The sequence below is a fragment of the Ovis canadensis genome, chromosome 21 (assembly GCF_042477335.2).
Source record: "Ovis canadensis isolate MfBH-ARS-UI-01 breed Bighorn chromosome 21, ARS-UI_OviCan_v2, whole genome shotgun sequence".
Taxonomy (NCBI): Eukaryota; Metazoa; Chordata; class Mammalia; order Artiodactyla; family Bovidae; genus Ovis; species Ovis canadensis.
In genome coordinates, this window is record NC_091265.1 from 21,908,917 (window position 1) to 21,923,856 (window position 14,940).

The following is a 14,940-nucleotide window of genomic DNA, read 5'->3' on the forward strand; positions in this document are numbered from 1 at the left end:
TTTTAGAACAGTTCCATGACGCAAAGTGGAGGGCATTTTTATTGCTGTTCTATTAAATTCTTCAGTGCTCAGTTTTAGAGACTAATGACCTTGGCAGAGGTCACAGGTGTTAGGTGTGGTAAAAATTTCATACCTTTTAATTGGTGACTGTTCACTAGACAGCATTGCCTTTAAAACCCCATGAATGTGTTCGTGTGCAGTTCTGACTACCATTTACATTGAATTAAGTTTTTCCAGACAGACACAAAGTCTAGAAATGAATCTCCTCTGCTGTCCAGGCTTTAGTACAGGAAAGACAGTAGAGAAAATCAGTACAGAACTATCATATGTCAGTCTTGCTTTCTTCTCTCTATTGTAGCTAAATTTCTTTCTGATTCATAGTAGATTTCTATGGGAAGACCATGTTCTCACCGAAAATGGAAGGAAGTTCATTTCTAGAAAGTGCAGAATGAAATCTGTTGTTGCTTTAGTCGCTAAGTTGTGTCCCACTCTTTGCGACCCCATGGACTATAGTTGGCCAGGCGTCCCTGTCCATGGCATTTCCCAGGCAAGAATCCTGGAGTGGGTTGCCATTTCCTTCTCCAGAGGGATCTTCCTGACCCAAGGATCCAACCCACCTCTCCAGCATTGGAAGGCAGATTCCTGGTCACTGACTGAGTCACGTGGGAAGCTCTAGAATAAAGTATGATGACAGTTAAAAGGAAAGATTTAAGTTAAACGTAAAATTTCTGGATAAAGTATCTGAATCAACATTATACTTTTGGTGGCCCCTTAAGTTATATGGGAAAACATTTTCTCCAAGCATCCTTCTTTCAAACTTCTTTTAGAGATAGTGTTTTAAAAAAAAGGCAGTTTATGGATAGAAGAAAGGTCAACCTGAGTCAAAAATTACATCATAGTTGAAAGTCTCCAGACAGTAAGTTGACAGAAACCAGTTAGGATCATTTGGAATGAATTTAATTTTAATTAATGAATTAATTTTTTTATTATGTCATGAAGGGGCATTCATGAGCTTTTGGATATACCCCAAGAGTCCTGAATTGGTAGCTTTTATTGGGATTTATTGAGAAATAATTACTCCAATTATTATTAACTACTTTCTGGTTGCTCATGACACATTATTCATTATTGTTTCCATGTGAAACCTTATGAAGATAGGTAATCCACGTTTGAAGTAGCTCTTCCTTGAAATATATTTTTGTCCCTAACTGCAATCTTGCTCACATGGAATGTTCATCATATTCTAAATTAATATCCTTATCATAATATATTATTGGTATAAACTAAACATTTAAATTAGAGCCACAGTTTTCATTTATGATACAGCAAAAATAAATTGTTCTGATTTTCTGCCATGAGCCCTTTTATTTACTATAAAGGCAATTAAAAAATGCCTACCATTGCCTTGGAAATCATACAGAGTACTTAATGAGGTTGTCTCTTCTTGCTCATGTATTTGTCTCATGACTACTTTCTTTGGCTTTCACTGCTAAAGGAACATTTTCCCCAAGAAATATTTTTTTGAAATAATTTTCTTTAGTATTGACCATGCATTTTTGAGGTTCCTAAGAATAAGGGTCAGTTTGGGCTTTTCCACTTACTGTACTGCCACTTTCTAGCTTTGTGGGGGAAGATAAGCATGTGATAAATAGATAAACCATTACAATGTATTGGGTCAAGTGTTTCAAAATAGGTATAGCAAAAGGCAAAAGGGAAACTTTGAGAAAGATGCCTCAAATTTTTCAGAATATTGGAAAAGGAGAAAACTTTGGAGATGTAAATAAGGATACTGTTGGCGACGTTGGCCTTAGGAAGGCCTCCATGAGAAAATGAGCCTTGGGCTGAGACTTGAATAATAAGGAGTTCATCTGATAGCATAGAGGTAGTTAGAAGAGGTGTAATGCCATCACAATAGAAGAAAGGCAAGAGCTAAGCTGCAGATAGGGAACTGCGATATGCAATAAAGTGTGCAATCGCTGGTCAGGATAATGCATCCAGGAGCTGAACTGAGTTATATAATGCAAAAGTGCATTATAACTGAGTGCCCTTACGGTTTCAGCAATTTGGCTTATTTACAGGCTTCTAGTATAAGTTGGATCAACAAGAAGGTTGGACTTGATGACAGTCCATCAAAGAGCTACAGCGGCCCTTAGCGTTTTCTTCACGTTGGGTGTTACTCAGTTCGATGCAGAAGATCCCAGTGCCTAGAGTGGTGGATGTTGGGGAAGTGGAGACAGAGTTGGTATCCCCGGAAACATGGTTTGATGGAAAGACCTGGTCCTGGGTTCTGATCCTAGCTGTGAACTAGATAGATCTCTTGGGTAATCACTTTTGGTTTCAATTCTCTTTTCTTTATTTCCCAAATGAGGGAATTAAAGGATCATCTCAGAGGCTCACTCATTCATGATCCACCATACATTAATTGCATACCTACTAGTTGCATACCTGGAACGCTCTTTATTTCTTTAGATACACTTGAGTGGAATAAAGCTCATCTCCTATAGCTCCAACCATAAGCAGAGCTGAGGATGAAAAGACAGTCTTGGAAAGAGTGATTTTTAAGAACTCTGCCCTAAGAGGATTTAAATTCTGTAACTAGACCTAGTTTGTAGATGGCCAGAGATGGGACCATAATAATAGCTTCTGTTAACTTCTTATGTGCCAGGTACTATACTTAATATATATACATACAATTAATATATAATTAATATATGTGCAATATATATATAATCACCTTTTTGGGAGATTATTTCATTTTTCATTTTATAGATGAGGAACATGAGACAGAAAGGGTAAGAATATTACCTAAGGCCATACCACTATTAGTTTGATGCAAAAGTAATTGCAGTTTTAGACCCTGAATTTTAAATCATTATGACTAGGTTCAAACACATCTTTATTCAAAATTGGAATCATTACAATCAACACATTTTTGCCAACGAGAAATCAGTTTGTTTATTCCTGTAGCATAAAAATCCATGCTTCAGGAACTCTTGGAAAACAGTTTCTGCAACAGTTGTCGAGATGCTTGAAGAAGTGGTAGTCTGTTGGCGAAAGGTCAGGTGATTACGGTGGATGAGGCAAAACTTCGTACCCCAATTTGTTCAATTTTTGAAGCATGGATTATGAGAAGCGCCATCGGGCATTGTCATGAAGTATTGGGCACTTTCTGTTGACCAATACCAGCTGCAGGCGTTGCAGTTTTTGGTGCATCTCATTGATTTGCTGAGCATACTTCTTAGATATGATGGTTTCGCTGTATTCAAAAAGCTTTAGTGGATCAGATGGGCAGTGAATCACCAAACAGCGACTGTGACCTTTTTTGGTGCAAGTTTGGCTTTGGGAAGTGTTTTGGAGCTTCTTCTCAGACCAGCCACTGAAATGATCATTGCTAGTTGTTATATAAAATCCACTTTTTGTTATACGTCACAATCCGATCCAGAAATGGCTCATTGTTTTTGCATAGAATAAAAGAAGATGACATTTCAAAATGACGATTTTTTAAAAAATTTCCGGCCAGCTCATGAGGCACCCACTTATTGAGCTTTTTCAACTTTCCAGTTTCATTCAAATGCTGAATGACCATAGAATGGTCGACATTGAGTTCTTTAGCAACTTCTTATGAGTTGTAAGAGGATCAGCTTCAGTGATTGCTCTCAATTGGTTGTTGTCAACTTCTGATGGGCAGCTACTATGCTCCTTATCTTCTAGGCTCTTGTCTCCGTTGCAAAACTTCTTGAACCATCACTGCACTATAAATCCATTAGCAGTTCTTGGGACAAATGCATGGTTGATGATGAGAGCTGTCTCTTTGCTTTAGACCCATTTTGAACTCAATTACGAAAATCAGTTGAATTTGCTTTTTGTCTAACATCATTTCCGTAGTCTAAATAGAAAATAAACAGCAAGTAATAAGTAACTAGCAAAAAAGCATGAAATAAGAAATGTGCATTAAAATGGTTATAACATAGCCACATTTATTTAAGAATATATTCCACTATCAAATGGCAAATTTCAACAGTGCAAAAACTGAAATTGTGTGTTCATCAATGTAATAGTAAAAGTGTTTGAAACTCAGGTCTGTCTGTCTTCAAAATGATTCTAAAACAATGACCACCAAACCTGATTGTACCTACTGCAGGAACTCCTACAGATCTAAAGAATCAGAATTTCAGAAAGTACGACAGAGATAACATTTGTTTTTAAATAATCCATCAAGTAATTTTAATGTGTGATTAGAGAAATATTAGATAAAGATTTATATAAAATGACAGGAAAATCCAGTGGTTGAATAAAAGGCTAAACAACTGAAAGAATAAGGACGTTTTCTGGTTTGGAAAGAGCATTTGAATTCACATCTCTGTTCTGATGAGCAGCATGTTCTGTTCTTAAGGAAGTAACAGAGAGCATGAAGGGAGGCCTGGGTTCCAGAACTGTGTCTTTATGAACTAACTAGCAATGCAGACAGAGGCAAAAAGGTTGACCTGTATGACATGTAAGGCCTCATGAAAGAGCTAAGTTCTATGATTATACAAATAATTAAGAATTAGGTGTTGTGTGAGCTTTATTTGATTTGATTAAAAATATTTCCTTGGAAAAAAAGAGTTAATAAAATTGACCTTAATGTGTACAAATTTACATAATTTTTGACAAACATAAAATACCAGATCAGAATATAAAAAAATCTTTTGTAAACCTCTATGCTAATTGGGGAAACAGTGGAAACAGTGTCAGACTTTATTTTTTTGGGCTCCAAAATCACTGCAGATGGTGATTGCAGCCATGAAATTAAAAGACGCTTACTCCTTGGAAGGAAAGTTATGACCAGTGTAGAGAGCATATTCAAAAGCAGAGAGATTACTTTGCCAACAAAGGTCTGTCTAGTCAAGGCTATGGTTTTTACAGTGGTCATGTATGGATGTGAGAGTTGGACTGTGAAGAAAGCTGAGTGCCGAAGAATTGATGCTTTTGAACTGTGGTGTTGGAGAAGACTCTTGAGAGTCCCTGGGACTGCAAGGAGATCCAACCAGTCCATTCTAAAGGAGATCAGTCCTGGGTGTTCTTTGGAAGGAATGGTGCTAAAGCTGACCTCCAGTACTTTGGCCACCTCGTTTGAAGAGTTGATTCATTGGAGAAGACTCTGATGCTGGGAGGGATTGGGGGCAGGAGGAGAAGGGGACGACAGAGGATGAGATGGCTGGGTGGCATCACCGACTCAATGGATGTGAGTTTGAATGAGCTCTGGGAGATGGTGATGGACAGGGAGGCCTGGCGTGCTGCGATTCATGGGGTCTCAAAGAGTCGGACATGACTGAGCGACTCAACTGAACTCATGCTAATTTTTATTTTTTCCTTGAAATGACTAATTGTTGACTCATCAAGAGTTAACTAGGAAAATGACTAATTATTAAAGATTACTAGTAATACTGCTCTGGGCTTTTCAGATCCCTTTGAACACCAGTTATACATAGATATTTACATGTAGAATGTCATTTTATATTTCCCTAAAATTGCTGAGAAAATTCCCAGCTGAGAGAAAAATGCTCATTTTGTTAATTTACCATAAAAGGTAGTTTGCAAGCCCTCTCTAGAGTCAACTATTTCAGCAGAATTTTGTTGCAGTTTAATATCTCTGTCAAAAACTTGGTTGAAGAGGAGGAAAACGTGAATGTAAAATTTTCAGCTAAGGCAAAATTGGAAGGAAAAAGTAAAAATAGAGCATTCACATCTAATATAACATAATGGGCTAACACTAATAAATTCTTACATTTATGTACCTGCTCTCTCACACTTCTGTTTTCTCTCCCCATTTTTTTTCTTTCATTGCAGGATAGAGGGATTGTTTCTTGATAGCAATTCATGTGAGAAAATTGTAAACACAAGATGAGTCATTATGCAACATAGTTCTCCACAATATAACAGTCTTGGAATCAGCAGAACTTGCCCTTAGTGAGAGAGAGCATAATCTTAACTACCGAATTTTGGTAAATTGGAAAAGGTCACTGAGATGATCGTTGTTGCTCAGTCACAGAGTGATGTCCGACTCTTTGCAGCCCCAGGGACTGCAGCATGCCAGGCATCCCTGTCCCTGACTGTCTTCAGAGTTTGCTCAAATTTGAGCAAATTTGCTCCATTGAGTTGGTGATGCCATCCAACCATTTCATCCTCTGTCATCCCCTTCTCCTCCTGCCTTCACCCTTTCCCAGCTTCAGGGCCTTTTCCAATCAGTCAGCTCTTTGCATCAGGTGGCCAAAGTATTGGAGCTTCAGCTTCAGCTTCAGCATCAGTCCTTCCAATGAATATTCAGGGTCAATTTCCTTTAGAACTGACTGATTTGATTTCCTTGCTGTCCAGGGGATTTTCAAGACTCTTCTCCAACACCACAGTTTGAAAGCATCAGTTCTTCAGTGCTCAGCCTTCTTTATGATCCAATTCTCATATCCATACATGACTATTAGAAAAACCATACCTTTGACTAGATGGACTTTTGATGGCAAAGTGATGTTTCTGCTTTTTAATAATACACTGTCTAGGTTGGTCATAACTTTTCTTCCAAGGAGCAAGTGTCCTTTGATTTTGCAGTTGCATTCACCATCCCAGAGAACGTAATGGCAACCCACTCCAGTACTCTTGCCTGGAAAATCCCATGGATGGAGGAGCCTGGTGGGCTGCAGTCCATGGGGTCACGAAGAGTTGGACACGACTGAGTGACTTCATTTTCACTTTTCACTTTCATGCATTGGAGAAGGCAATGGCAACCCACTCCAGTGTTCTTGCTTGGAGAATCCCAGGGACGGGGGAGCCTGGTGGGCTGCCATCTTTGGGGTCGCACAGAGTCGGTCGGACACGACTGAAGCATCTTAGCAGCAGCAGCAGCAGTCACCATCCACAGTGATCTTTGGAGCCCTAGAAAATAAAACCTGCCACTGTTTCCATCTATTTGCCATGAAGTGATGGGACCAGATACCATGGTCTTAGTTTTTTGAATGTTGCGTTTTAACCCAGCTTTTTCATTCTCCTCTTTCACCTTTATCAAGAGTTTAGTTCCTTTTTGCTTTCTGCCATAAGGGTGGTGTCATCTGCATATCTGAGGTTACTGGTATTTCTCCCAGCAATCTTGATTCCAGCTTGTGATTCATCCAGTCCAGCATTTTGCATGATGTACTCTGCACATAAGTTGAATAAGCAGGGTGAGAATATACAGCTTAATGTATTCCTTTCTCAGTGTTGAACCAGTCTGTTGTTCCATGTCTGATTTTAACTCTTGCTTCTTAACCTGCATACAAGTTTCTCAGGAGACAGGTAAGGTAGATTCCCATCTCTTTAAGAATTTTCCACAGTTTGTTGTGATCCACACAGTCAAAGGCTTTAGCATAACCAGTGTAGCAGAAAGTAGAATTTTGGGGGTAATTCCAGTGCTTTCTCTATGATGCAACAGATTTTGGCAATTTGATCTCTGGTTCTTCTGCCTTTTCTAAATCCAGCTTGTACATCTGGAAGCTCTCAGTTCGCATATTGCTGAAGCCTAGCTTGAAGGATTTTGAACATTATCTTGAACATTACATAGCACATGAAATGAGCACAATTGTCTTAGAGTTTGAACATTCTCTGGCATCCCTTTCTTTGGAATTGGAATGAAAACTAAACTTTTCCAGTCCTATGGCCACTGCTGAGTTTTCCAAATTTGCTGGCATATTGAGTGATGCTTTCACAGCATCGTCTTTTAGGATTGGAAATAGCTCAGTTAAAATTCTGTCACCTCCTCTAACTTTGTTCGTAGTAATGCTTCCTAAGGCCCACTTGACTTCACACTTCAGGATGTCTGGCATTGGGTCACTAACCACAGCATCGTGTTTTTCTGGATCATTAATGCCTTTTTTGTGTAGTTCTTCTGTGTATTCTTGCCATCTCTTCTTTCTCTCAGCTGCTTCAGTTCAGTCCTTGCTGCTTCTGTCCTTTATTGTGTCCATGTTTACTTAAATTTTCCCTTGGTAGCTCCAATTTTCTTGAAGAGATCTGTGGTCTTTCCCATCTATTGTTCTCCTCTATTTGTTTGCATTGTTCTAAGAAGCCTTTCTTATCTCTCCTTGCCATTCTCTGGAACTCTGCATTAAGCTGAGTATATCTTTCCCTTTCTCCTTTGCCTTTCCCTTCTCCTCTTTTCTCAGATACTCGTTCCTAAGGCTTCCTCAGACAAGTATGTGTTCCTGCATTTCCTTTTCCTTGGGGATCATTTTGGTCATTGCCTCCTTTACAATATTGCAAACGTCTATCCATAGTTCTTCAGGAATTCTGTCTACCAGATCTTCCCCATTAAATGTTTGTCACTTTCATAATCATAAAAGATTTGATTTAGACCATACCTGAATGGTCTAGTGTTTTTCACTACTTTCTTTGTGGGGGGAGTCTTAAAATTATAGCAAGAATTTTAGAGGCCTAAAGAATTGTGTTTAACCCAAAGAAAACAAGAGTGAGCTAGAAAATCATCCTACTTTTCTTTTCCATTTTTTGGCAGTGCCATGTGGCATGTAAGATCTTAGTTGCCCGTTAGGAGTCAAACCTGCACCTCTGCGTTTGAAGCACAGAGTCTTAACACTAGAGCCATCCTAGTTTTAGCTTCAGTTTTTTAATGTCTATTTTAGAATGTTTTTCTCCAGAGTGGCCTTGTGGGTAGAAGTTATAAAGACACATATTTCATGTAAGTGTAAGAAAACAAAATAGAAGTTTTTGATGGTAGAACTGTTTGCTCTCTCTGGACATAATCAGCGAAGGGTGTGGATTGCCTTTGGTTAGGACTCTCATGAGAGATTAGACACTGGGTTGATGGTGGCATGTGGGTTAGACCATTTTAGTTCTCTGATTTTAGATGTATATGTTTTAGGAAATTATTTAGCAAAACAAACTTACTGATAAATAAACTATTTAGTTAAAACTGAATCCTTTCTATATGTAAGGTTCATATATAATTACCATAAAGTGTATTTCTTGTCTCAAACAAAATTTCACTTTTGTGATGATTAACTGCACAACGTACTGCCACTGCCCAAATTATGTTTTTCCAATTAGTTACGCACACTTCATTCAGAGTTATCATTGCCGGATTCTAATGTCTTCTTACCACCTCCCTGCTCTGCATAATGCTCTGCACTGATTTTAGGATAAACACACACATTCTTAATATGGCCTACAAAGTTCAGCAAGGTCTAGCCCTACCTGCTTCTCCAGTTTTATGTTATACCATTCTCCATTTCCAATCCAACCGTATTGGGCTACTATTAATTTCTCACATATACAATGTGCTCCCATTTTCCTCACTGGGTTTTTTTTTTTTTTTTTGCATAAATGTTCTCATTCCTACATGACTTCTGCTCACCGTTCAGATCTCAGTTCACTTCTAATTTAGTCCAGAAAGCCTACTTGATCTTCCTATTTAGATCACATTCCCTGTTATATATATGCTCATATTCTGTAGTTCTCTTTCACTGCATTGATCTCAGTGTATTGCTTATAATTTACATTTGATTGTATAGCTGTTTGATTATCATCTGTTTTCCTTACTAAAATATAACATCCTAAGGAAGAAAGCATGTTTTGTTTTAGTTAATTATTGAACTCCCTGTACCTTGTGATATGTGTGTATCATAATAAATGTATGTTGAGTGGATAATATAAGTGGAATAAGTAACACCTACTATGGAAGTGCAGGAGAGACTATTTAGAGAAAGGATGTGATATACTGACCCTAATCAATAAGGTAATTTTATATAGTGCTCGCATTTTTTAGACCAGTTTTACTTTTCACAAAAGTCGTGAAAGCTAGGATTATTATATCACATCATATTATTTTAATTCTATGGATAAGAAAATTTTATTTTTCTTAACTTTACAAATAAGGACAGTTAACTAGCAAGAAGAATAGTTATTAAGTAACAGATTTAAGATTAAAAAAGAAAAATGAATGTGTACTTGAGATTTTAGGAAAATGACCGTGTGCTTGTTATACTTAGATACTGCATTCTTTCATGTATCATTCTTTTATGTATGTGTGTGTGTGCTAGTCACTCAGTTGCGTCCTGCTCTTTGTGACCCCACGGACTGTAGCTCACTAGGCTTCTCTGTCCATGGAATTCTCCAAGCAAGAATACTGGCATGGGTAGCCATTTGCTTCTCCAGGGGATCTTCCTAACTCAGGGATCAAATCCAGTCTCCTGCACTGCAGGCAGATTCTTTATCCTCTGAGCCACCAGGGAAGCCCCACCAACGTTCTTTTATAATTTGCTTCATATGGTATATTTTCTTATAGGACTGTCTTAGTTCAGGCTGCTACAACAAAATACTGGGTGACTTAAACATTTATTTCTTTCAGTTTTGAAGGCTGGGAAGTCTAAGAACAAGATGCCTGCAGCTTTGGTGTCTGTTGAGAGCCCTTTTCCTGGTGTGCAGATGGCTTCCTTCTTGCTGTATCCTCAAGGAGGAGAGAGGGCGCACTGGTCTCTTCCCCTTCTTAATAAGAGCACTAACCCCATCCCATCTCGAGGCTCTTCTCTCATGATCTTGTCTAAACCTAATTACCTAGCAAAGGCTCCACCTTCAAATACCATCATGATAGGGTTTCAGTGTATATGTTTGGGGGACACAAACATTTAGTCCATAGGAAGGACCAAACTATGTATTATTTATACATACTCTTCTAAGATATATTTCTAGTTTCAGAATTTTACACATGGAATTTTCATTTACATTTGAGACTTGCCTGTAATGCAGAGGGGTTCGATCCCTGGGTTAGGAATTTCCCCTGGAGAAGGGAATAGCTACCTATTCCAGTATTTTTGCCTGGAGCATTCCATGGACAGAGGAGCGTGGTGGACTATAGTCAATGGGGTTGCAAAGAGTCAGACACAACTGAGCGACTAACACTTTCACACTTTTTGAGATCTTCACAGGTAAGATTTGAACCATGAAAGTTATGCTGCCATCTAGTGATAACTAACCTGAACGAAATTTGAAAACTAGAGTAGCGGATTAAGCTCTCCAGGAATGGTAGAACACGTCATCCATATTGAATGGACTGGACACATAACTTAGGGAGACATTTCCTTTTAGTGAATCTTTGAAGTAGCTGATTCTTACGAAGATCATGAATTAACAATGATTAAATAAAACAAATCTTAGCTGTAGAATATTACCCATGTGGTAAGTGGATTAGATGGTTTCCTATGATTGTGCCACTTAACTGAAATCTGTCTCTGTTTCCTTACTCTCTTGACTGCTTCTGAATGAGAGAATTTTGTACTCTGATAACCTAATAAAAAGGAATTTTCATCTTGGTTTAAATAACTAACCATATTCAGGAACAAACATATATGAGGAAATGAGTCCTTGGTAAAATTTCCAGTTAGATTTTGCAGCATCATAAGGAAGAAGTGAAATGCTAAAATAAGCTTCATTTATCCCAAGTAGACACTTAGAGCCACTTTGAATTAAATTACTGTGATTTAATGTAAACATAGCAATAAAACACTTCCAGATATTCAATAATGGTTAGAAAATACAAAATATATAAGAATTTACTTTAAAGCACTGAACCACAAATAAAATTTTAATAATTTATGTGTATTTCTTAAGTCTTGAACATACATGATAGATTTTAGCTAATGTATTTAAGCGAGTTATTGTCCTAGTACATTAGAACTGCAGATAAAATTATCATTAAAATCCCTGAAGCTAAAATTTTCTTATATGCACATCCAGATTAAAAAGAGATAACAATTATTCTGTTTCTCTGGAGGCCTAAACAACAAAAACTTATCCCTCTGAAATGATCATTTTGCTTGCAGAGGTGAGAAAATTATATTTAACATTTTTTTTTTTAGATAGTCCATAGAGGATTGCTTCTCTTTGTCCATTTACTGGCATACTCATTGAACTGTATCCCTGAGGTATTCAAACTCATGGTGGAGAAATAGCCTAACTGGAAAGATTAATTACTTTTCATATAACTCAATGAAAATTATGGCTTTCCTGACCTGGCTTCTTACCCTGACTCCCCTTCAGGAATAATATTTCATGTGCTGACCATAAGCACTATGCGGCAGAGTTGCCATTTTGCCAGGAGTTAAGTTGGGAATTTCAGGGTCATGAGCAATTTTAAGACAAGTAAAGCGGTTGACTTACACCTACTTCTTTTTTTAAAATTGATTAATTTATTTATTTTACTTTACAATATTGTATTGGTTTTGCCATACATTGACTTGAATCCGCCACGAGTGTACATGTGTTCCCCATCCTGAACCCCTCTCCCACCTCCTTCCCCATCCGTTCCCTCTGGGTCATCCCCGTGCACCAGCCCCGAGCACCCTGTATCAGGCATCAAACCTGGACTAGTGATTTGTTTCACATATGATATTTTACGTGTTTCAGTGAAACACATGAAAAGATGCTCAACATCACTCATTATCAGAGAAATGCAAATCAAAACCACAATGAAGTGCCATTTCATGCCAGTCAGAATGGCTGCGATCCAAAAGTTTACAAGCAATAAATGCTGGAGAGGGTGTGGAGAAAAGGGAACTCTCTTACACTGTTGGTGGAAATGCAAACCAGTACAGCCACTGTGGAGAACAGTGTGGAGATTCCTTAAAAAACTGGAAATAGAACTGCCATATGACCCAGCAATCCCACTGCTGGGCATACACACCGAGGAAACCAGAATTGAAAGAGACACGTGTACTCTAGTGTACACCTATTTCTTGGTTGATACCCTTACCGTAAAGTAGTTTTGTGTTTATTCCAAGACAAGTGCACAAATATGACCCCATCTCTTGTTTTCATGTAACACACTGTTTGTATGAAGAATGTAGATAGTATCAGACAACAGCGGATGTCAATCTAGCAGGAATTTGATTTAGAATTAGTTGCCAAGAAGTATTGGATCATACCAGAGGGGTGTGCATCTTTGAAAAATACATTGTATAGTGTAGTTATGATCAGCTTTGTGTGAAGCACAGATGATCTGGGATCTCTCTTGGTTCTGGGTTAGGGAAGACCTTTTTTTAAAAAAAAATTATTGTATTTGCTTATTTTGTTAGTTGAGTTGCAATGTTATGTTAATTTTTTCTGTACAGCAGAGTGATTCAGTTATGCATCTATGCTATACATATATGTGTATTCTTTTCCATATTCCTTTCCGTTAGTGTTTATGGCAGGATATCGAATATAGCTCACTGTGCTATATAGTAGGACCTTGCTGTTTATCCATTCTGTATATAGCACTTTGCATCCGCTAACCCCAAACTCCCAATCCGTCCCTCCCGCACTCCCCTCTGCCTTGGCAACCATAAGTCTTTGCTCTATCTGCAAGTCTGTTTCTGTTCCGTAGATAAGTTCTTCTGTATCATATTTTAGACTCCACATATAAGTGATGTCATATGCTATTTATCCTTCTCTTTCTGACTCACTTCATCGTCTGTGATCATCTCTAGGTCCGTTCAGTCCAGGTTGATACAGATGGCATTATTCCATTTTTATGGTGGAGTAGTATTCCACTGTATATATGTACCACATCTTTTTTTGTGTGGTATCAGGGAAGCATCAAGGAAGAACTTTAGAGGAGGAGTACTTAAGAGGAAGCCTGAAAGATGGGTAGTGTCAGTTAGGTGGAGAGCTGAAAGGCAGATCCTAGTGTGGAAGGGAGTTATGTGGAGGCTCAGAGTGCTCTAGAGAGTACACAAATGAAAAGGCCTTTGTTTGAAATTCTTGTTAACTTATCAGTGAACAAAGGATTCAACTCTGCACCTGTGTGGATGCACAGAATATTCTGAAACTTTAGGGCTCTTACCACCCAGAACATTATGAAAGGAGTGGAATAAGAAATTGACCTTGCCCTGAAATGATATAATCAGGCGATGAGAACGCTAGTAGAAATGAGAGGAGGCTAAGTTTTATGGCAGTGCAGAAGAGAAAGAGACCAGGCTCTCTTTTGGTAAGAGAGAGGGTGGAGGGTGATTCAAGACCCTTGAAGGAGCTGGCGTTTGCCATGGTTCTGCAGGGTGAGGTCGGCAGCATGTTTTCAGTTTACCTGTGTCCTTGACTGTGTTTTGACTCTTGCCTTATTTGTTCAGCTAGGATTGTGTCTAAGCAGAGCCTCTGCATCTGTTCTTAACCTCAACTGCAGCCTTATCCTCTTACCCATGTGCCGCACGCTCCTGGCTTACCTTCGAGGATCGCAGAAGGTAAGAAAAAAAAAAATCTAGTCACTGATTCCAGCATAGCAGTCAAATGTAAAAGTATCATATTAGTCCTACTTAATTTTCATGGTCTGAATTTCTGCTGGAGTGATTTCTTCAAGGATGATCCTGATGTAGTAAAGACCTCATCATCTGATCACTAAACTGTTCTTCAGCAGTAAGTTAGGGCAGTGGATAATAGAAAGAGTATCAGATATTGTGCTAACATATATAGAATTCACATATGTACTTGTCAATCCTCGCATGATTTGGGGGTATTGCAAACAAAGAACCTGAAGCATAGAGAGTTTAATTAACTTGACCAAGACCTTAGGACTAGTGAATGGTAGAGCTGAGATCAGCCCCAGTTCTGAACTCTTTCCACTAAACTATTCCTCATTGAAGTCTTGTACTTTCATTTAATTAAATGCAGGTGAGCACACTAGAGCCCCATGCTGTGCTTAGTCGCTCAGTCGTGTCTGACTGTTGTGACCCCATGGACTGTAGTCAGCCAAGCTCTTCTGTCTATGGGATTCTCCAGGCAAGAGTACTGGTGTGCGTTGCCATTTCCTCCTGCAGGGGATCTTCCCAACTCAGGGATCAAACCCAGGTCTCCTGCATTGCAGACAGATTCTTTACCATCTTTACCACCAGGGAGGCCCAAGAGCCCCACGGACTTTCATTAATACACACGATGGGTGCTGGCATTGGTGGC

The 14,940-nt window shown here is 38.6% G+C and overlaps 1 protein-coding gene across 4 annotated transcripts in view; it reads left to right on the forward strand.

Annotated features, from left to right (window-relative positions):
- NOX4 (NADPH oxidase 4) overlaps positions 1-14,940 on the forward strand; it is a 182,257-nt gene that overhangs the window by 20,522 nt on the left and 146,795 nt on the right. For 3 of the 4 annotated variants that reach the window (XM_069564778.1, XM_069564776.1, XM_069564779.1), the window contains one exon: positions 14,121-14,231. In XM_069564778.1, the coding sequence (XP_069420879.1) occupies positions 14,121-14,231 (111 nt within the window). The remainder of the gene's footprint in view (positions 1-14,120; positions 14,232-14,940) is intronic. The other variant, XM_069564780.1, reaches the window with a different exon arrangement.